At 40.3% G+C, this 23,067-nt stretch overlaps 3 protein-coding genes, 2 long non-coding RNA genes and 2 pseudogenes across 7 annotated transcripts; all 7 read right to left on the bottom strand.

Annotated features, from left to right (window-relative positions):
• Positions 1–3,845: 3,845 nt before the first annotated feature.
• LOC130690358 (uncharacterized) lies at positions 3,846–5,619 on the bottom strand. 3 transcript variants are annotated; one of them, XR_009000939.2, is made up of 5 exons: positions 5,412–5,619; positions 5,191–5,339; positions 4,666–5,126; positions 4,141–4,584; positions 3,846–4,077 (listed from the first exon to the last, which is right to left on the bottom strand). It is a non-coding gene; the product is annotated as an uncharacterized LOC130690358 (long non-coding RNA). The 3 variants fall into 3 exon arrangements; XR_009000940.2 differs by having other exon boundaries at positions 4,153–5,126; XR_009421170.1 differs by having other exon boundaries at positions 4,141–5,126.
• Positions 5,620–6,266: 647 nt separating this feature from the next.
• On the bottom strand, positions 6,267–8,058 carry LOC132088029 (DNA polymerase delta catalytic subunit-like; annotated as a pseudogene).
• A 77-nt stretch (positions 8,059–8,135) lies between these two features.
• LOC130690362 (uncharacterized) lies at positions 8,136–9,710 on the bottom strand. Its single transcript, XR_009000943.1, has 6 exons — positions 9,620–9,710; positions 9,488–9,563; positions 9,227–9,430; positions 8,986–9,161; positions 8,740–8,924; positions 8,136–8,513 (listed from the first exon to the last, which is right to left on the bottom strand). It is a non-coding gene; the product is annotated as an uncharacterized LOC130690362 (long non-coding RNA).
• Positions 9,711–10,833: 1,123 nt separating this feature from the next.
• Positions 10,834–12,653, bottom strand: LOC130690309 (uncharacterized). The gene is made up of 5 exons (XM_057513318.2): positions 12,536–12,653; positions 12,209–12,464; positions 11,951–12,139; positions 11,426–11,895; positions 10,834–11,350 (listed from the first exon to the last, which is right to left on the bottom strand). Exons 1-5 carry the CDS (start codon positions 12,616–12,618, stop codon positions 11,047–11,049), a joined length of 1,302 nt encoding a protein of 433 aa, XP_057369301.2. The 5' UTR covers positions 12,619–12,653; the 3' UTR covers positions 10,834–11,046.
• A 1,233-nt stretch (positions 12,654–13,886) lies between these two features.
• On the bottom strand, positions 13,887–15,524 carry LOC130690326 (uncharacterized). The gene is made up of 4 exons (XM_057513333.2): positions 15,462–15,524; positions 15,142–15,392; positions 14,644–15,038; positions 13,887–14,532 (listed from the first exon to the last, which is right to left on the bottom strand). Exons 2-4 carry the CDS (start codon positions 15,382–15,384, stop codon positions 14,250–14,252), a joined length of 921 nt encoding a protein of 306 aa, XP_057369316.1. The 5' UTR covers positions 15,385–15,392; positions 15,462–15,524; the 3' UTR covers positions 13,887–14,249.
• A 1,403-nt stretch (positions 15,525–16,927) lies between these two features.
• LOC130690337 (uncharacterized) lies at positions 16,928–18,508 on the bottom strand (annotated as a pseudogene).
• An 864-nt stretch (positions 18,509–19,372) lies between these two features.
• On the bottom strand, positions 19,373–21,953 carry LOC130690332 (proteasome assembly chaperone 2-like). Its single transcript, XM_057513346.2, has 8 exons — positions 21,827–21,953; positions 21,649–21,738; positions 21,247–21,508; positions 20,244–20,409; positions 20,123–20,181; positions 19,878–20,056; positions 19,694–19,804; positions 19,373–19,629 (listed from the first exon to the last, which is right to left on the bottom strand). The coding sequence occupies exons 3-8, from the start codon at positions 21,310–21,312 to the stop codon at positions 19,431–19,433; spliced, it is 780 nt and encodes a 259-aa protein (XP_057369329.1). The 5' UTR covers positions 21,313–21,508; positions 21,649–21,738; positions 21,827–21,953; the 3' UTR covers positions 19,373–19,430.
• Positions 21,954–23,067: the final 1,114 nt, after the last annotated feature.

A 23,067-nucleotide genomic window follows, 5' to 3' on the forward strand; every position in this document is an offset into this window, starting at 1 on the left:
CAGAGTGCATTACCATTAAGGTATGAGATAAAGTAATAGAGTATGCACATTGTCTAATGAGAAGTACCATCTTGTGTAAATGAATCTTGTATAACAGCAATCCTTAATAGTTCTGTCACAGCTAGAAGCCTCAAATAATTCTGCTTCTCTTGCTAAACAACAACTTGTCCTTTACGTTCAGAGTGTTGGTGAAGCTGGGTACTTAAATGGCCCTAAAGATGTTACACTTCGCTGGCATTGCAGCGATGAACATCATACATGGACTCTTTAGGTATGAACGGAATTTTCTTGAAAAATTTTTTAATTTATGACGAAGCATTTCTCCTCCTTTTTGCCAACCATGTCTAATGTAGAAAAAAACATTTATCCAATAGGAAAGGATTTTCAGCATACTGGGAACACAACTATCAACAATGCAACATTCTACGGGTGCTATTTTATCATTCAAGAGCCTTATACAATGATTTTCATCTGCAATTTGTATGGCCTTTCCCAAGCTTCTGCCAGAAGTTGAATCTACGAGTCATGTAAGTCACATGAGCAACAATTGAGATGCTTAATGGTGTTGTTTTTCTTTTCTCAATATAGGTTAATAGTAACATTGGATCTGAAAAGATTCTTGGTTGGGGCAAGACACTGAATAAATTGTAATGATTGGATGGATGACATGACATTTCTATACTTCATTCGGATTCCCGGATCGGTATTTTATATTTAAAAAATTGAAGTGCATATCTGGGCTCCCTTCCTTTCCGTAGCCCCGTTTCCCCTTGACTCATAATAAGCCCGTAGGGGGTCATGCCCCTACTGTACGGTATATATAAAAATAACATATACCGAGGTTTGGAGGGCTCTGGCCGGAAAGGGGACGTGGGGGTCCGCTTAGTCCGATGATGTGTTCACGGAGGGCGATGTGGCTACCCGCAAATCCGAACTAAAGGTTAATCGCTCCAGTAAAAATGTTCCAAATCTTCGGCTCTTCTTCCGGCTTCTCTTAGCCAATCACCGGGTAATCTCCCCGGTGGGTCAACAAGGCAGTGTCTCCCCCTGCCTGGGTTGACGGCAACTTTTGAAAGGGCTGTTATGCCTTTTTAAAGTTGCAAAAATAATTGTAATGTGCAGAGAATTATCAATAAAATTTTTTTTATAAAATTTTTTTTCCAAAATTTGTTTCTTTCATTGTCTGTTTTCGCTGTGTTCACACATTACGTTTATCAACTTTTTTTTTATTTAGCTTGCTCAATTCACCTTTATTGTTTTTGCCACCGTGAGGTACGCATTATTTCCTTCATTGTTTATCTGTAAGTATTCAATTATTATTTTTTGCGCTCTTTGAATTCTTCAACTTAGATTCAAGGAACATCGTGTATTAGCTGTATATATTCTGAAGTAATTTTGTATTGGTATTTTATTTTACTCGTAGTGGAACCGATCCTCAGACATTCAGCGTGCAATGCCGATGCTCTAACATTGAGCCACGAGATATATCTAAAATTTTTATTATCGCATATCAAATGTTATCGTCTAGGATGTTTATGCAGTCTTTCACAACTATATGTTTATCTGTCTATTGTTTTCATAAGGTTCATGGCTCTGTGGTAGAGCCTTTAGCTGCGATATATGTTACCCAGGGTTCAAGCCTCAGTAAATCTCTAAAAATGCTGCAGAATAAATGTAGAAAAGAATAATGCATTATTGCTTTTCAGTTTTATTCCAAGTGTAAATGCAAGTCCGTAAGTTACTAGAAAAAAGCCAAATTACTATCATATGATTCATGGCTCATTGGTAGAGCATTGGCGCAGTATGCCGAACGACCAGGGTTCGATCCTTGGATGTAAGAAATCTGTGGTTCACATTCCAGTCTGGTATAACATGTCTAGTATGTATAGCTGAATAATAAATACAAAAGTAAATAGTGTAAAATCATTTTTATTGTCCCTCCTTCCACCCACATATCCACCACTTTTACATACGTTTCAAAATACAATACACAACATACAATACATAAACAAATACACTTAAAACTAACCCGTTGGCTGCCACGCCACCTATCTACAATAGCTACTGTCGCTATCAAAGGGATAGCGACCAAGGGGGCCGGGTGGGCCGGGCTGAGACGGCGATGAGACCTTTACGGAAATGCACATCCCAGGTCTACATCGCCGTCTCGATCAAGGGATTCCCTATGGTGCATTGCCTTTGGGGCCGTTCGGCCAATCTTGGGCAGTGGCGCTGCTCCACCCCATGGCAGATAGACCATGGAGCAGAACAGCGCGGCCCGTCCCTGTCAAGCTACAAAAAAAAGGGGATCAAAGTGTGTGAGTGGCAGCCAACGGGTTAATTTGCAAGACATAATACAACATAAAACAAAACACAACCATACCACGAAGACGAGGCGACCACGAGGTGACGAAGGGGCGATAGGGGAGGCGAAGACGGGGCGATGAGCGAGGCTAAGACGGGACGACGGGCGAGGCGAAGAACGGGCGAGGTGAAGACGACGCGACCACGAGGTAAAGAAGGGGCGACGGGCAAGGCGAAGACGGGCGACTGGCGAGGCGAAGGCGGGACGACGGGCGATGCAAAGTCGGGGCGACGGGCGAAGCGAAGACGGGACGACGGGCGAAGCGAAGACGGGATGACGGGCAAGGTGACGACGGGCGCGGCGAAGACGAAGAAGGTTTTGTTCTAAATCGTAAAAGTAAAGAAAAAGAACTAGTTAGTGGGAAATATAAGATTGTTGTTGTAACCAAATGTTGAAAGCAATTTGACTTACTTCTGCTGTCTGATGGCTAGAAAGACTGTAGGACCAGCAAATAGGCAGCAGACGGCTAAGAGTTGGCAATTCTATGGTTGAATGTTCAATTTAAATAAAAAAACAAACTATATGAGGCATAAGAAAAATTCTAAATGCCAATAGAAATTGTGTTGAGGTACATGTCTGTGTCCGTTGGTAGGCTAAGTAGAGATTACAACTGCCAAAATGACTGTCATTACAGTTGACACTGCAACGAAGGTGAATATGGTGCACCACTCAGATCACGATTGACAGCAGACCACAAGTGGTTAAAGAGTAGAAGAACGATATTATGGTATTCCTACCCATAGGATTTGCATCTTTGGTGACATTCCTCAACGGGAAGTATTCTTTACAAATGAAGTTTCATGAGCTAAACCTTAAAAGCACAATCCGTCAATGAGATTCTGATAACAAAACATTAGTCTGATACCTCTCAATGAGCACTGGTATAGTTTGATGGATGCAACATAGTAGGCTGCTAATAGTTTTCTGGTTTGACAGCTGACACAGGTGATGACAAGACATGTACCATAAACACCAAGCATTCTGTGGGCTTCACTTCTAAAACACACTCAGAGATGAAAACGTACAGAAGCACCATTAGATTTTCTTAAGTTTTCCATTGGAATATGACATATTTAACAGAAACTTTCGGACACAGCTTTCACCGCTCCCACATAGTCAGCAAGTAAATAGTGGCACAGCAGCGTCATCTTGTTTTCCAATTAACAACCGAAAAATTCATCAAAATTGAAAATCTTGCTTTTTTGAGACGTCAACTGCACTGATGTGAACTCTTTAAACATACTTTTGGAGCGTGAATCACACACGCCCACCCACCCCTATATTGGCTACTACCATTTCAATTTTATTATAACGAATACAGCGACCAAAACCACGAACGGCATTTTTTAAATATAGCGATTTAACAAGATTTTGAGCCCGATTTTTTCACTGTCTTTTATTTATTTATCCAAAAACCCAGATGTTTCTAGAAAAATACATGATTTGGGATCACAGTTCAACAAAGATGCTGATTGCGCTTCACACACATCTATAAATTTCGCAAGTTGACATATCTCTGGATTATTAGCTAGTCAACATCTGTATGATAATACACTTTTCTTTTTTTGAACAGCTGCAATGGTATTTCGGTTATAAGTTCCACGGCAAAATTTCTCCATTGAGACAAGGACGCCAATTGTGCGTTATCTTGTGCCTATTTTCAATTAAATGGATACGCCGTCACTTTTCTGCTCGGAGGAGCTCACTTTGGCCTGGAATATTGTTTTGAATGGTGTAATTAGTATACATTGCATACATTAGATTGAATCTATTACTTTTGGGCGTACGTTCTTTAATTGTGTGAGGCTGTCAAATCGTCGACAGGCGGTATCTAAAGGAGGAAATCAGCTAAGAGCTTGTGGGCTCATCAATAAACGCAAAACTATTAAAAAATTATGAAGATAGCCTGAAACCAGATTGTAAGAAAAATTAATTTTAGTTTCCAGCACTTCGGTACAGGTATCATCGTCAACGTAGGCGCAGGTGATTCAAGAGGAAATGAGGTTACACGAACAGAAAATTAACCATACAATTCAACTGAGATAAATACCATGATGCGTGGAAGTAATTGTCAAGCAAATCTCACTGTGTACCTTTTTGTTGGTTGAATTTGGAAATGGCTTACTAGTTGGAATAAGTTTTTTTCTTTTACCCCAAGTTTGCTTTCCGGGCAGCGCACTTTTAACCTTCTCTGCTGATCACAGTATCTGCATGACCCGCTGCAGAATTATCACAAGTGGAGAGGAAATCGGGTCACAGATACAAAGGGGTCCAGGTACACGTTTATTTTCTTTAAATACCATAACGCGTGAAATAAACGAATCCGAAGAGCTTCGGTAATCATTCCAACTACCATAATTTTTTTGGCACTGAGCCTCCGTCAAATTTCTTTCCCAATTCTTTATAATTACGAATCTGCCTTTAGAAAAAGAAACAAGAATTAGTATAAATTTCTTGTCAATTGAATTACGTAAAACTGTGGAATCCTAGAGACATAATATTTTGCAAACTCTTCGAATCCCTTGAAAGCAGAAAATTTTCTGCTAAAAGATCCATGTAAGCCAGATACAGGTCAACTGGTACTTCCTTTTCGACTGGCATTGGCAGGGATAAATAACAAGTAGGATCAAATGCAACTGAGACCCCATCGAACCCCAGACACACCACAGCCAATTTCAATACCCAACTAAAGAGATCTTCTACTACAGAATCTTTCTGTATTCTACTTATGATAAAATACCCAACATTCATGTGCAGCTTCCTGAAAAATAAAATGAGTTGGAACACAAATGAACCTTGCTAATAAAACAAATTAGCTATTTCACCTATATTTCGTCAGTGTCCATCGATGCAAGACTTCTTCAAAATCGGATTCAGATGTTCGTCTAAGCCCTCCCAGAACAACGTAGAGTAGTTCTCGCGAAGCAGGATGCTGGTATCCGGGGAACTGCTGAGCAAATCTACCGACTTGCAACTTACCCAATTCAAAATCGTTATGATGCACAAGTTAAAAACCTAGCTTTTACAAAGCAAGTAAATGGTATACCTTAAATACACTCGAAGGTAATGCATGGTCACCTTGGCAAGGTGTTCGCCAGACCACATCGTTCGTACAAGATGGCGCCGAGCATTTGCAGTTCCTCCCTTGAATTTCACCTACAAAAAGGAAGGTCTGCCACGTTCGGCTGCCGTGATATAACCAGCCGCTACGACGCCATGTTAAATGTTGCCATCATCAGCAGCTCAGCTCAGCTCAGCACAGCACCTGGGCCACCTAGCGACTAGCCCCTACGATACTAAAGCAAATATTTTGTTTGACAAATTCGACTTTAATTGGGCGTTAAGAATAATGTTTGTATAAATTAGCACTTCCTAAAAAGTTAAATTAAATTACAAATGAATTAATTACTGAATTAAAAAAAGAAATTAATGAATGAAGTCTATTGCAAATTTGCTACATATTTCGCCGGTGGCAGTAAAAAAAAAAAAAAAAATAAATAAAATAAATGGACGTAAAATTTGTTGCCAATGAAAAAAATTTAAAATGGGATGGGAAGAAAAAAATCTAGATATTGAAATAAACCATAAAAAAAAACCAAAACAGAAAAACTAAGAACTTAATCTAATTAATTCAATGTGCGTTAGTTTGTACGATGTTTCGCCGACTGGATCATTCGCAACAACGTGACGTTTGTAATAATAACTTATACATCTACTTACTAATGCCATCAACATTCGTTTTTCGAAATACGGAATTACATGACATCACGCATTTTACCGCCTACTCCCTCCGAGACTCTTACGATGCTATACATAATTTTTATTAAAATCTTTTGGTTATGGGGAACTTACTGAACAATGAGTCGTGTAATTTATTGTTTTCAATCTATTTTACAGAAACCAAACCATTACCTGTATGCACACTCATTGACGAGAGCGGTAGGTTGTCAGGATAGGCCGAATCTTTTCATAAGTTTATCCTGTTCCGTGAGATCTTTTCTAACTTTTGTCCTCATATAAAAGATGGGGCAATCTCGGCTAAATGTGACGAATGATTAGTATGAAGTATGTAACATGATTATGATATCACTCAAACTATTTACTTGGAACAAAGAATCTCTTCGTTGAGATTTCCCCGGCACCGTTGAAATTCTGTCCATAAACGATTAAACTTCTCTTCGAGAGCATAAAGTTGGCCAATTTCCCTCTGGTAGAACTCCGATTCTTTCGGCTTGCAAAATCTGTTTAATTGGAACAGTAATTTTAACAAACATCGCCGAGTTAGGCAGAAATTAGACTTACTTGCATACAGCACTATCGTCTGGAAGGACGGTTTTGCATCCAACACAGTTGGATTTGCGTGTGGTAAAGCTAGCGAATCCACCAATTGTGGAAGTAACAACTGAAGGCCCGGGTATGGTAACCATCTACAGTACGGAATACAAACGGTTCAATTATGTCAAGCAAATAAATGCGATTAGTCCGTGTTTACGTAGCAACAAAGATTCCGGTTTAGATCCAAGTATGGGTTCAAAAATCCATACAAGGGGTTTTGAAAGCTGATTTTCCAAATAGTATTAGGCATCAATAGGTACGCTGTGTTCCAGGACAAAAATCGGGTCTTCCGCCTAAAGAAGACGTATGAAAACTTAATAGTTCATGAGAAATTTGAAATCCAAAGACGAACCTTGAGGTAGATTGGTGTATTTTTAGCAGCTGTGATAATGATATACGGAACTCGATCCCCTAATTTTGGGGCTGTATCAGCATCTCGCTTACGCATCTTGTGAGCTAGTTCCACACGTGCCTGTTTGCTGGCGTAGTCTTTATCTGTTTTAGTCAGTTCCTTTTTTATAAAAGAAGGCAAACGGATGAAATCACAGTATTCCAAAACATAGTTACGCTCTACCTTGGTAATCACCAGAAGTGAGATATCGATTTTGTTGCAAAGTAAGTCAGAAATAGTTTGTTTTGCGTATTCCAAGGCTCCATCAGGATCTCTAAGAGAAAATATCAAACTCTCAAATTTCGAATACTGAAATTGATGACTTTTTGTTTACCGCTCCATCAAAATTTTCTGCAGACAGCTATTGATAAGATTGGCAACGAGTTGACAATTATCACGACGAACGGTTTCTATACCCTTACAATCCATTTTGTCAAACTTTTCAGCTTTGGTCCAATACAATCCTGCATACCTGTGAAGACAGAAACAGTAAGTACAACTCGTATCTCATCTAACAAGTCTTTGTAAATCAGAACCGTAATTACCTCTTTTTGTTGATCAATAAATAGGGGTAATAGACTTTTCCCAATTCCAAATTAATGGGTTTGACAAATTTTGCCGACACAAATGCGGCAGCTTCTCGGCCTAATTCCATGGCTTCGGCCACCGTGGGTACATCGAATTTCACCATTACGGATTCTGTGTTACCATAGATTACCTGACGTGATATTAAATTAAAAGAAAATCCATTAGTTAGTACTTCTGCAAATAATTATTCACAATCCAGGGATATTACTTTGGCGTCATGGGCATAGCCATTCTCGACGCAAAATTTAGACTCCACATCCTCTCTTGTTTTCTCAATCATAGTTCTGCCAAAAGCCGTCACACTTTGCGAAATTTCCAGACAAGGCAATTTTTCGACTTGGGCGCCAGTGAAACCGTAAACATACAAACACGACGGATTCCCTACAGAGAAACAAATAGCATTACATCAGTCAAATCTCATACTCAAAAGCCATCGAGAACATACGGCATCGTTGGATGGTTGGCAATTTTTTCAATATCGGGACCGAAACCCATAAAGCATTCGATCAGCTTCGTCCAAAATTAAAAACCTGGCCGTCGAGAAGTAAAATACTCCACGGTCGAGAAAATCCTTGAGTCGCCCCGCGGTCGCGACAAGAGTATTGCACCCAGCTTGAAGATTTGACCGCTGATGGCTCGTGGCAGTTCCTTCATATATAATGACAGATTTTAAAACCGAATTGCAGGAGAATTTACACGACCCGCGGTGAATTCGAATCGAAAATTCACGAGTGAGTGCGACAATTACAACTTCTGGCTTTTGAACCATGGCGGGGACGCACCAGCAACACCTTGTTCTAACAATATGCTCATAACCGGTACCAAGTACGCCGCCTATATGAAGAAATGTGAAATTTTAGATGACTTAATCAACGAATGTCACAAAGGGTTTGTTGAGTATCTTAGATGCCAGTGGACCTTTTAGCAGTCGCAATCACCGATGTGCCCACTCAAAATTATTTTTACCTCAACTTACCCGGTTCATACCGACTCATTCGAATCAAGTTAGTACGAGGGCATCAAGGTTTCAAAATTACACAGCGTTCATTACTTGGATTACCATTTGGCCGGAGCCCGTGACAGCACAAGCAATTAAATCTCTTTTGGCAAGAATAACTGCAACTGAAGCTTTCTGAACAGGTGTTGGTTTTATGTAGCCAGAATACTTAATGTTTTGAAGTAGTGGTAGGCGCAGGCCGGCTTCTTCAAATGATGTTACATATTGAGGTCCATATTTTCCTGTAACTACAAGCAAACCCTATAGATATCTTTAAATCATAAAATACAGTTTTGAGAAATGGCTTACCTGGAGGATAACTTTATCAAAATTGCTAAAGCGTTCCCCACAGATGATGCCCTTAACAGTTCCTTTTCATCACATGTCACAGCTTCCGGAATGTATTGTTCATGCGGCTTTCCATCCTCCATCAATTCACTGAATAGATGCAGGCAGCCTTTTGAGGTGGGGTCAGCTTCATGACACTAGGGGTAAAACAATGAACACTGGAACATAAAATGTATGTGTGAAGATGCAATTGATGTTTTACGTTGTAACACTTGCTGCCACCAATGCCTCCTCCTTGTGGAAAATCCCTTGCTACATGGCCCTCTTCTTTGTTAAAAACTACTACTACTAAAAGAACTTAAAATGTTTTTTTGTTGTTTTTCTTTTACCTCATGGCAGGTATGACTTCCACCACCGCCACGGCCCCCTTATGGACAATCCTTCGAGAAATGTCCCCTTACCCATACTGTAAAAAGCACCAAGAAGTTAAGTTCGCACATCTTTTTGGATATTTTCATCTTACTTTGTGACGTCAACGGACCACTGTCACCGCCTCCACCAGCTTGAGGACACTCTCTGGCAAAATGTCCTTCTCGACACTGTTAAACAAAACCATATTAAAGTAATCACACTAGGAATACAAAAAAACACTTACCTTGTGACCCTGGACAGAAAAAAAGTAAATCAGAATGAAACAAATTTTTGCGCGTGCAGAGAGCAGACTGCACGCGTCAAGCCAATCTAGAAATATGCCTGAAAATCATGGCCTACTATAATTATGATTATAGTAGATAATTATGATTATATGATTATAGTAGGCCATGCTGAAAATAAACTGCCCGATGAGCCACGGTTTAGGGCGCCTCTTGTGGACGCAAAGGTCATTATCCGTTACAAATTAAATGTTTTAAAATAAATTTAAAGTAATCATCCAAATCAAGATTTAACTTTAAAAAAAAGGAAAAAAGCGTAATACTTGGGGAAACACACTTTAATTTCTTGCTCCTTTCTTTAGTTTGTTCCAAAATGGGATATGACGAGTTTTCGTTAAGGCCATCCAGCTTCTCTGGTACCACCAGGTTCACATGACCAATTCCAATGAGTGACACTTTTTAGCGAACAAAATTTTAAGCCCGACTGAGAAGAGTCGGGTTTATTTAGTCCGGCTTAAAATTTTTTTCGGTCAGTGTATGTAGAGAATTAACTAGAAATGTGACCGGTAATAACAATGTGTGATAGCTCAGAAACAACAGAACTTGCTGCAAAACAAATGGGTTTTAGCAGCACCTGGTGGATGACCTGAGACTCGCTAACAGCCATTCCACTTCTAGGGATATTACCCTATTTAGGGGGATTTAAGGAAAATTTTTGGAATCTAGGGTGCAATTTTGGAAATCTAGGGTTTCAGGGATTGTCCAGGGCCTATTTAATTTTCTGGGGATATCTCGGGATTTTTAGATTTTTGGCCCAACCGCTGTTGCTTTTGGCGCTTCTATGAAACTTCAAAAGTAAAATGTTCCTCAGTAAGAGCCACCAAGCGGACAATGGTGAACGGTGCACTTTTCAGAAAGTAACAGGGATTTTTCTTGGAATTTTTTTTTTTTTTAAATAGGGATTTGTGTCCCCAGTCTGGCAACGTTCTAAGGATACCACTTTGCGGAAAGTGGAAACACTGCTCGCTAAGCTGACATGATGATGCTGCACCTGGATTAGTATAACTATAACGGTATCGAGGCTTATTCTGTGAATTTATTTCACTCAACCAACACATTTTATCAACGAATACATACCTTCACGGGTAGCACACCTAGGTTTGCATTTGAATGATGGGACGAAAAACATTTTTGAACTTTAAAACACACCAAGAAATTCACAGCTGGAGTTGTATATTTCTATTTCTAGCTTTGAAATATACAGATGGCTATTATCGTTTGCTCTACATCTACGTTCATGGCATACAATTGCCATTTAGATAAAATCTATAGTAAAAGGTTTGCTTAAAAGCCACACAAGTTCCTGCTTGTGATGGTCTCGAACAGATGCCCTCGAACACCACTGGCTGTCGGTAATCGAAGGATTGCACTAGGACAAGGGACACAGAACGTAACCAGCAGGTAAACAAGCAAGTGCTGCTGCAGGAACAAACGTTTGTGTGAGGGTGCTCGTGACGATCGACCCAAGGATGGTCACTGTTGTGTACGTCAAGAAGTTCTGTATATTAAACTTGAAAGCTTTTCCTTCCCTCTGCTGCTTTGCCATGTATGTCACTAGGCTGTTGGATTCATCGTTGTTGATTGTCTCTTCTTTCGATGAGGTCATTTCTACTGGCGGAGTCTGGATCGGATCATGTGGTAGGATCGACGAAGGCTCCACCGTGGGTGTTACACTAAGCAGTTTAATGGATAACAAAATATATAAAAATATAAATACAGATAAAAAAAAAGAAAAATTCTAAACTTACATTTCCACCTTTGAAGGATTAATTGGAAATTGGCTCTCGTCTTCTTCGAGGGCGTGATCGACTTCAGGGCTACGCTTACGACGGCAAGGTACAGGTGGGTCGCTTGGATCAAGATTAGTAATCTGAATGCACGACACGATACTGATGGTTGTGCATGTTGAAGTAACTTTAACGGTCAGGGTTTTCGACAGCAAATTGGAGCCATCGAGGTAAAAAAAACGGGCATTTTGTTGTTGATTGCCAGCGGCCAAACCTTGATAAAACCCGAAATTCTTGATTCTTGGTTTGACGTTAGCCATTTGATTTTGGTTGGTCATTTGTTGCTGAGCCACCACAGGAATTATTTTTCCCAATTTATCATCTTCATTTTGAAAGCTCAATTTGGGGTGCGAATAACCAACTTTACTCGGACCATCCACGAATAAATTTTGGTTGGTAAACATTTCTATGATCGACTCGTCTCCATCAGCCTAAAACCCAATTCATGTCGAATGATCTTATACTTTTTAAAGCACGATATTTTACCTGTGAATAAACGGCGGAGGGTGCGATAGGTCTCACGTAAGGGAAGACCGTAAACGCCTTTTTCTCTTCGTTATCCTGGCCCACCTGCTTAAGCATCGAGTCCTGGTTCTTCTGCTCAACAGTTTGCTTATTGTCGATGTAATACTGAGGGCTTCCCCTGAATGCACCTTCGTAGCTTCCCTCTTCATTCTAAAAGCAGACGTCGAAGATGAAAGAAATGCAGAGCTTAACTCTGAAACTAAACAAATAAAATTTTACCTGTGGATTGAAAATGAGAGCGGATTGAATGTTAGGCCTTGAATAGCGGAAGTACGGGATGTTCGCATCAACAGGATCGTAGTAATGAGATGCTGCTGGTTGGCGTTGATTATACAAGAACGTTCTTGGTAGTTGGTGATACTGGGACAACCATTGTTGTCCTGATCTTTGCTGATGAAATTGTTGAGGCGAGATGGCTACCAGGGCTGACGCCATAAAGATTAAGCCCAAGACGAATTTCATCTTTGTTTTGCTTCTGAACCCCCACAAAAAGCAACTGGTTACCATTGTAATCTGCAAACACTTAAAACATATTATTTTGCTTACCTTAAATACAAGATGGCAGGGAACAGAAGAGGAACGCAAAACCGGCGATGGTATCGCAAGTAGTTGCTGTTAAGCACTGACATAAAATCAAGTCTGGATTTAGTTTCTTATATAGCTGCGATTCTACCTTAACGTCATGCTGCGTAATGCGTCCAGGTATAACCGTCCTTGGAAATGACATTGACAGCTTTACTACCATAATGTCCGTATAGGTGTAAAATGCACAATTGCACTATCTGCGGCGTGAGGTACATCAGTTACTGTAAATTAGTATTTATAGCATTGAAAAGGTTCTGTTCTGTTTCATTGAATACCTTATTTATTGTTCTTCAGAGCGGTCTCTTCGGGAGGTCGTCCGTTCTGCGATAGGCTTTTTTTCACACAGCAGCCTCAATACGACCAAAGATAAGTCCAAACGCTGCTGACGGCGTACATCCTACATAAATTTCAAAAAATACTGAATTACCGGGCTTGAGTGAACCCACCCCCCCGCATTGTTTCTTTTTTTCGGATGTATCATTTCCATTCATACTGCGGCGGATGGCGGGAAAGGTGACCGGGTACTTCTCGGCTAATGGGACGTGAAAATTACGAAAATAAATCAGCCCTCACGCGAAACAGGTGTAGCGTCACCTTAACGTTCATGGTGTAAAGAATAGTGAACTCCAGAAGAAATACGAACCTCAGGCTTCCGGAACGTTTATCAAAAACTACCGCCAGGTGTACAAACGACAAATTCACGATGCTATTTAAAGATTCGATTGCAAAGCAAATGTACGAATCTATGGGGGGTTGTGCCTAAAGAATGCTACAACCTATTTTAGCGGTTGTTTTCTTTTTTCCATTGCGAGTTAACGATTTGTAATTTAAGGTCGGCAAAAATCAGCCAAAAACAAATAAACAATAGCTGAATTAACCTGCCACAAGCTATCGCATCGCAATGAAAATTTGCTAACGACCATGGGCTTATTAAGAAGTTCGTTGACCGAACCCGGAAACGAAACTAACGTTGAATTATCGTACTTAGTGCGTATGTAAATGAAGATTAATTTCCCCTGCACGTGGACTGTCCAAGTGGAAATACACACAGTGGCCGTCTGTCCGCATGACGAAGTTTGTGTCTGGTACCCTTTGATAGCGACCGGTAGTTTTCTCCGAGAACAAGCTAAACGAAGTATCTTCCGCTTCACATTTGCACGGTCGTGCGGGTTTTGTTGTAACTCTGAAATCCCGCATTCAGACACTGCGAACAAAATTCCCGAATTAAAGAAGTATTTTTTGAAATGTAATTTATGATTATTACCTTGAAAAGAGAAGAATAAACCACACAAGTTGGAAAACCTGAAGATTTATCGATTGCGATAGTGTTCAATGCCGTAAATTTGGGCAAGCCATTCCACGTTTGGTGATGCTGATTTCGCTCTTGCTGTGCAGAGGAGTTGAGCTCTGCAAAGGTGAGAAAACTGGAACAATCTAGTGTGGTAAGAACGCCGTATCTTCGCACCAGCCAGTTCCTTAATACTTTCAGTTTATGTTTCATTAATTTTCCAATTTACACACAATGACATGCATTATGGTAAGTGAAGAAATTAAAGAAAATAACCAGAAACAGAACCAATTGCCCTAGTTTAAACACAATTCTCAAGCAGAAATTAAACAGAAAATCTGTTGGGATAAAATAATTTGCAAAACACCAAATTTAAAACGGCACAAATTAGCAGACAACGTATCCGGGTGGCAAGCAGGCCAAGTCAGCCGCTGGAACAAACGTTTGCGTAAGTGTACTGGAGACGACCGACCAACTGGTTGTCGTAGTTGACGTGAATTGATGTTTCCAAATAAATCTAGCCTCCCTGTCGGGCTTCTCAGATTGGTTCGAAAATCCTCTCAATTTAGAGTTGTTGATCTCCAGTTCTTTTGATGAAATCACATCAACTGACGAAATTTGAGCGGAATCACGGGGAACAACTGGCCACGGCGCCGCGGTAGGCGTAACGCTATACACACAAGTTAAAGGCTGTTACTTAACATTTAGAATTTAAGCTAAGCTACAAGATATCGAGTTTCTGTGATGGAACACAATTGCATAAAATAAATATATAACTCACGGTTGGACTTTAGATGGATTGACAGAAAACTGCGTTCCGTCTTCACCTGGATGACTCATTTCAATGTCACGCCTACGACGGCAAGCTGGAATAGGTGCGTCTGGAAGATTGGCGGCCGGAATGCACGATATGATGCTTAGAGATGTGCAAGTCGAAGTTACTCTCAACGTAACAGTTTTCAAGAATGGATTGATAGAAGAATCTGAGTTGAAATAAAACAAACGGCCTTCCTGTCCTTGCTTCTTGCCGGCAGGGAAATCTAGAAAGGAGCTCTTAATCCTTGGCATGACATCAACCTCTTCATTGGGATTGTTCTTATAGCGGTAACCAACGGTAGGTAACAGTCGTACCCAATTTTCTTGCTTTCCTTGGTTGCCTCGACCCAGTCCTTCATGCTGTTGTAAAAATACATTGCAATAATGAAAAAAACCAGCAATAAGAAGCTGCCTACATATCACTTACAGGTTCTTTTTAATACAATCAAAACTAATCACTTACTTCACGGAAGAATGTGCTAGGTGTATTCGCAGCGTACGAATATCGGAAGGACGGGAGGTCAGTTGCAACAGGATACAGTAACGCCGTTGGTTGATACTCATAACCGTATTGAAATGCTGCGTGTGGCTGTTGGTAATAAGGCAACCACCATTGATGTTGGCCAACCGAGTGCTGATGGAAGTATTGAGGAGAGATGGATATAATGGCCGACATTAGAACCATCGTGCCTGAGAAGATTTTCATCTTTGAAACTTGAAAAAGAAAATGCAGAGTTAAATTAAAAGTAATAAAACATGATGATTTAAAAAAAATTTTATTACCTTAATTGGATGAGCGTCAAGAGAATGCTTGTGTGCGGAGGGTGTCGTGTCGCGAACGATTACTGCCTACTGCGATAAAACGAGAGAATGAATCGTTTTCTTATATACCTACGATTTGAATGCTCAAATTCGATGGTGGTCGAATAGCATTAAATGCCCTTGGAAGTGTCACTGACAGCTTTATTACGACGTATCTGCCGGAGTATGTGAGAGTTAGGATGCGTTCGCAATACAGAGTTTTCTTAACACAGTAGATGATGACTTGCTATTAAACTGCGAAATTGTACGAAAAAAAGAGCTTGCGCGAGGCTTCGTTCTATTGAGCATAGCGATGGGCACCTGGTAGACCGAAGCGCTCAGCGATAGTCATTTTAGCTCTTTAGCTGTCCACTCGAGCAAACAAGATCACTAGCATATCGCTGTATATCAACGAACAGAATTTTCCGGAACGTCCACTTTCCCTTAGCTCGGGATCAAATAATTCTTGGGCCCCTTTCTATTTTTGTCTTATTTCGCACATATTTCGTAGGGAGGTCTAACATGGCGATAGCGGACAAGGTAAGAGACCACTTCCGGGCTAACGATTCCCACAAATAGCCGGAATTAATCGGTTTTTCACACGAATCGTGCGGAGAACGTTAGCAGTTAAGATATGTCTAAAATAGGAATTCTTCATCCATTTGTTTACATTATCAAAGGGCATCGCAAAGTTCCCCATTCCCAAATGCTATCTAGACTTTCGTCCTAAGAGGAAACGCACGTTGAATGAACGCGGGTATAATTTACAGTGAAAAACGTACTTACTGCGGTTCTTTTTTCACTTCAACATGAGAAATACTGTCAATTTCCTCGTCCAAAAGCCGGAACGGTCGCATTTCTGGATAGCAGAAGAAAAACCAGTCAATACATTTGCACCAGAAACAATCGTTTTTGAACACTGTTCGTTACCGAACACGTTTTTATCACTATTCCACACTATTTGTCCGCTATTGGAAAGGAAAGCCTTGTATCTCAGAGGAGCTATCACCATCCGCCGAAGTAAGTATGTTTGCCTTTAAAAAAAAAAAAAGGTGGTTTAATTTCAACTTATTGGAGGTTTAATGCAAGCTTCGGCCGTTTCCGCTAACATTACCTTGCCCGTTCTGTTTTGTGCATCTCCGGATTCTTGTTAGGCAAAGATTCTTGACTGGTATATCCGGTGGCTCCTTTCGTGACTCCCACCTGAAATTGTCTCTGCAATTTTTTTCTTTTTTTTTCAGTATCTAAAAATCCAATAGGACCCACATCCACCTGTCCACCTGAATTGGCGTTATTTTTTAACACTGCAATTGCTTCTTCAAGTGTCCAAAACGTTGGAGTCTCAGATGGAAAACGAACCCCATTATTTGCTTACGAACACCAGGTATTCTAACTCCAACCGTAGCTCCTACTGCTGCATTTCTAAATTTTCAAATACGAATGCTGTCTTCAATGCTTCGTCAGTTTTATTGGCGGACTGAATAACCGCTCTACGTCTAGGAAGAGAAAAGCAAGACAGATAATTAATTATTTCAGCCATTGCGTAATAATATACTGGATACGATGTAGATTAAAAAGGATTGCTTGATTACATAATTGCTCGCTGGAGAGGGGTCCATTTTTAGCAAACAAGGAAACCCGGTGGTAGGCAAGCCAATGCTACTGCTGGAACAAAGTCTGCGTGAGCGGGCTAGATACCACTATCAAGCTGGTTGTCGTCGTCGATGTAAAGTAATTTTTCCAGTGAAGAAATTTTGCTTTTCTCTCCTGTTTCTCCAGGTGGGCAGCAAACTGATCGTTGATGACCTCTTCTTCCTTCGATGAAATCATCTTAATGGAAGGAGTCAGGATGGAATCGTTAGGAACAGCTGGCAACGGCTGCACAGTCGGTGTTACACTGTACATGCAAAAATATTCCATTAACATGTAGCATATCTTATGAAAGCTATTAAAAATTTACCTTTCCACTTGTGTGGAGTTTATCGGGAACTGTGTCTCCTCTTCATCTCTTGATTGATCGACCTCATTATTGCGTTTACGGCGACAAGCTGGAATAGGGGCGGCAGGAAGACTGGCGGCCGGAATGCACGATACGAGACTCAGCGAAGTGCACGTTGATGTAACTCTTAACGTGACAGTTCTCAACAGCGGATTGTAAATTGAGTCAGAGTTAACATAAAAGCGGTGCTGCGCTTGTCCGCCTGACGAGGAATCCTGATAATAAGATTCATAATTCTTAAATCTTGGCTGGACGATGTTGGCCATTCGATTTCGGTTGGGTGTAGATTGCTGAGCCATCACAGGGATGAATCGTCCTGATTTTTACTCTTCACTTTGCTGATCCAACTGCTCAGGTAAATACACAAGTGGGTTCTGAACGCCCGCAAACAAATGCTGATTGGCAAATTGTCTGCTAAATTCACCCTCGTCATTCTAATAATCATTTTCATCATTTAGAACAGGTTATCGGAAATACTTTGAATGCAGTATACCTGTGCGTCAATGATGGTAGGTCGGACAGGTTTGGAAAAGCGGAAGTAAGGGACGTCAGTTTCAACAGGGCCATAGAACTGCGATCGTTGATAGTTATTAAGAACGGGCTGCGATGGAGAGTAAGGAGACAGCCACATCAGTTCTCCATGCCTTTGCTGCTGAGAGGCGACGAAGAAAGCAGACATCAGAATCATCAAATAGCACTTCATCTATTAAAAAGAAAATTCATTTCAATTTAAATTTTAAATAGCATAAGCATTATAAATGCTTACCTTTTTGAGAGGAGGAATTCAGATGTAGTACTTCTCTATAGTTCGAGTGTACCAAACTGAAAGAAAGAATTTACCCTTATATACCCTACCATTTCAGCTATGTTTAAGCTTTTGTTTGAATTCGTGAAAAATATTGCGGTGGCTGGATGCCCCTGAAGACGATGAATCTAATGAATTCCATAACTCATCGAATTCAATTGTAAGTACTTGTCGACATTAAAAAATAGAATCTCCCTTCACCGAGCACGTTTGGAATATCCAGAATGCTGTTTCGAATAGCAAACCATTTACTGGAGAGAGGTAATGAGCAATCGTTTGTCTGAGAGGACCATTGCCGATGGTACATTCATTTTGAACTAATTGTTGCGTAACCTCAGGGCTTGGTCTCTATAGAGGCTCTACGTTGCTTGAGGCCTGAAAAAGCTTTGTTTGAATGTATACCTTGAGTTCCAGTAGCTACGGATGACTGAACCAACTTCCATTCCAGAGTACGCTTTGATTTGTTTTCTGCGATAAAACGTTTAAAAAAAGGCCATGGAGGACGTCGCAATTCTTGAATTGAACACGTAAAAAATTGCCACAATCAAATAGGTGAATCCCCCCAGCTGCAGGCACGTAAACCTCTTTTAAAATCTAAAAAAAAAACAAAAGGAAAAAGAGTAGCCGAACGAAACAGGTGGAAGACATTAATTCGAAGGGGTCGTGAGACCCACACGGACAATTTTTAAACGGTGCTCTCGGAGTCGCGAAAATGGACATTAAATATCCATTTCTCGATAGGCCAGCTAAATTCTCACTGCTGTTCAAGTACTTTTCAATGGAATCTCTGACATACAAAGAGTTTCCCTTGCAAAGATAAACGCAAGACCACACTTGCTGAACCAACGAAGCCAGTGCGAGTCTATAACGTATTCACAGCTGCATTGAATTAAGGGAAATCGTTGTTGAAAACCAATACCTTTCGGGACCCACAGTTTACTTCTACCTACTCCTATTGGTACGTCCTTTAAGACTGTTGAATTGATCGATAGAATTCTATTTCTTAAATGCAAATTCGATTAGTTTTAGGATAATATTCAATAACATAACTTACTACGTAGGCAACTATGCAGTTGAAAGACATTTTCGGCCAATTGCACCTTTTTATTATTTTACTCCCTTTGCCTTGTGGTTATTTAAGGTTTCATCAATACATGGTCAAGGGTGGAGGAGCACCAAAGAACAATTTCCAAGAAGCAGGAAACTTCCAGCCAGGAGTATCGTTTGCCATCCGTACAAAATTCAGCCATCGATTTAGATGGCCTGTTATCAACAAAACTCCTGGTATGTTGTCGCCCTCGGCGCAAAATATAAGAAGAGTTACCAACGGAATGTTCATTTTGCCACTAGAGAGTGAAAAAAAAAAGTTAACAGTTATTCACGAAAAAGCAAAGTAAATAACGTCGATACCATAATTTATTCAGCATGTTCGTGTATCCCCCACCGGGGAAGAAAAGAATTTCTTCGGTTCCCTCTTTCCAAACCGAACGGCGGGTTTCTAAGGCAGACCACTGCAAATTTCTACATCCGACATGTAATGAATATTAGAATTATAAATAACATAAACAAGCTTTTTTTTTTTTTTGCCTCTTACTTTAATTCCTCTTCAACTGTCGACTTCACAGAGGAAGTGATCGTATAGCGAAATGGCGAGCCGGTAAGTTGAGAATCAACTCGTTCGTAATTGTACAGGCTGGACAAGAGAATCGTCTTGGTAAAAGAACATATTTTGATCCAGTCCACTAGCTTGGCTAAAAAATCAGCACAGAATTCCTTAAAAAGCATTCAAATGATGTAGTTAAATTAAATGTCTTAGAAAATGGTTTGTTTGTTTATCACTTTGATGAGAAGTCCACGTATTTGTAAAATCACCAATTTCTTCTCTTTGCTGATGTAGACTGCAATAAGATCAAAATCGTTAGTAAAACAGTCCAAACTTAACATTTGTCAATGTAATTACGCTCTGCTGCTGTCATGAGGTCTTGCTCACGAATGTCATCATACGGATCACTACCAACTACAGGCACAAAGATGGGATGATCTACCTTGGCAAGCTTGTCGCAGCGCAGCGAGCTGATGAGCAAGTCCACCGAAAGCTGGCCAATATTCCCGACAGAAACTGCTGGCTGAAAATTCAAATAAAAACTTTTAACATACAATAAAATAGTGGGGATAGTAAATACATGAAAATCTATGGAAAAAAAGATGAAAAAAGATGTAGGTGTGACTGTATTGGCCGGGCTGCTGAAAGGCGCCTACTCACGGGCGCGATCCCACTACTGCTCGACACGGGAACTTTTGGCTGCTAGGTTTCCCTCCTGGCCCGTTTCGCTCCTCCTTAGACAACCTGGATCTGCCGGATTCCTCCAACCGATCCATGTCGATGCCAAGCTTAGTGCGGACACCTGTTCAACGCAAGCGACGATCCAGCAGGACTCCCGGCCTCAAGCCATCCACTACACCAAGCCTCCCGGAAGCAGGATTACAGGTACGCGCCACGTACCCGGCTGAAAGACTAGCACTTTTGGAGCATGTCATTGGCGTTTTGGAGTTTTGAACGACTTTTCACACTTTTCGTACATTGAAAGGGACGGCATTTTGAATTTTTAACTAAGAATGCTTTACATTTTGGTATAATTAGAAATTACATTGAGTATTACTTTTGACAGCTCCCGAGGTTCCCATAGTATAATTCTTTTGCTGTTCACCAGATGGCTATTATTCAAATTGTTTGGTAAAATTTTCGATTCCAAAATAAAATGTTTTTGTTTACAATCATTACTTTTGCACAACAATGGAAAGCTCACCATCGAACTCAATATAAATCTTTTTCGGCCAAAAGTGAAGCACTCTTCATCATTTCTGCTTACTTCATCCACTTCCTACACAAATTTGCATAACCCTGTTTCGCGTTTTTGCTCATTCACGACAGACGGGCTTCTTAATCACTAAGGCAATGTTACCAGAATGAAGGTGTAATCTTGTAGAGAAGACCAATCGATCGACTTATCCTTCAAGAATACGAACATTTTCAAGATGATGCGTTGAAGTTCAGTTGTTGATGAGACTAACTTGAAAGCAAGAGTGACTGGCGGAATGGTCGGCAAAGACGTCTGCTTTTCATAGTATTTCGTTCTAGTTCTTTTTATCGCCGCTAGATGTCAGAACCAGCATCCCAATTTTCTTTACGGCGCAATTTGATACATTTTTCGCGTGAAGTAAGACCTGAATGAAAAGGTTCAATAGACGAGCATTCGTGAATGACTACAATTAAACAAACACAAGTCATCCGACTTTCTAGTCCTCTCCATCAAGTGGGGTGGGTGGTCACAGAACATAAATAAGAATAATCCCGCTGGGTACACCTGTCATATCATCACCGTTCCTCCCCTTTTGCCTCCCACAATTGTATAGGAAGCAGAACATGTAGGTTAGAACTTCTTCTTCTTGTTCATCTAAGAAAAAAAAAAATACATGAAAATATTACCCAATGAGACAATGCGAAAACAAAACAAAAAAATATGATAAGCGTTCTCTCATTACTCAGATAAGAAAGCAGCTAAATTTCCAAGCGGTTGCGAATGAACTCATGCGGTCCAAACATTCATTATAAATCCCAAAAGCGATTGTTGTTGGTGCCCTTTTTAACGGGCTATACGTTCAGGCCTGGCTGACTGGCTGATGGATCGTGCGGATCAATCAAAAAAGATTTTCATTTTTTTGTTTTTTGTTTCACGCAGTAACTGCTGCATTACGTCACCAAGCTGGAAAAACAAAAACAAAAAAAAATAGTTAAACAATGGAAAACCCTCAGAACAGTATGCTTACACCTGATAATTACCACAACATAATGACGAAAAACAGTCTACACCGCTATGGATGGCGAATTAGAAACATGTCGGTTATTCGATGTGCTCCGTTGATCTCTATCCATCCTCTCGCCCCCACTGACAGTTATATGTACTGTACTCTCGAGCTGCGTTCCTACACCCTAGGCAATGAAAAACAAAAAAAATATATATATATATTTTGTTCTTAGGTACTCTACATACCCGTGCCATGTCCTACTTTGTACAACAACAACAACAAAAATAAAGACACAACCAATGGCATGAAATTGGATGTCACAGCGTCTTATTGTTTGAAGGCATTTTATACCTGTTGCAACAACAACAGCAATCGGCTGTGCTTTCGGGTGATTGAACTCGTCTTCTTCCGATTGGCCGAAACAAAAACTGGAAAGCCGTTGGTAAGAGATGAAGATCACCAACGTCGAATGTTTTTGAAAACGATACAATACGATTTCCTGGTCCAGCATGTGTGTGTGTTGTATAGATGCGCATGACGGAGCACTAATTCCGCGTCGGTTGCATGTCCGCCTATGATCGGAGCAAAACCGGTAAGACTTACGGTTAGGAATTATTCATAGTCTATTCACTTCAGTTATGTGTTGTTTGCTCACCGGAACTATAGTCGTTCCCACTGTAACTGATTTTTTTTTTTTTTTTTATAGAGCTTCTGATTTTTTTCTTTTTAAAGATATAAAAAAAAAAAATAACTGACTTGCGTGAGTGAAAAAAAAATTGCTAATTTTTTTTTTTTCCATCCTAAAGGGAATTTTCTTTTTCTTTCCTTTCGGTCGATGTGGCCATGAAAACGAAGTTCCCATAAAATTAAAAACAACAAAAAAAAAATACGTGAGAGTTAAGCGGTGCATGGTCAACGCGAAGAAAATTGAAATGAATATAAATACTTAAATGTGCCGGCCGCTCCCTTCTTTTCAT

The sequence above is a fragment of the Daphnia carinata genome, chromosome 6 (genome assembly GCF_022539665.2).
Source record: "Daphnia carinata strain CSIRO-1 chromosome 6, CSIRO_AGI_Dcar_HiC_V3, whole genome shotgun sequence".
NCBI lineage: Eukaryota > Metazoa > Arthropoda > Branchiopoda > Diplostraca > Daphniidae > Daphnia > Daphnia carinata.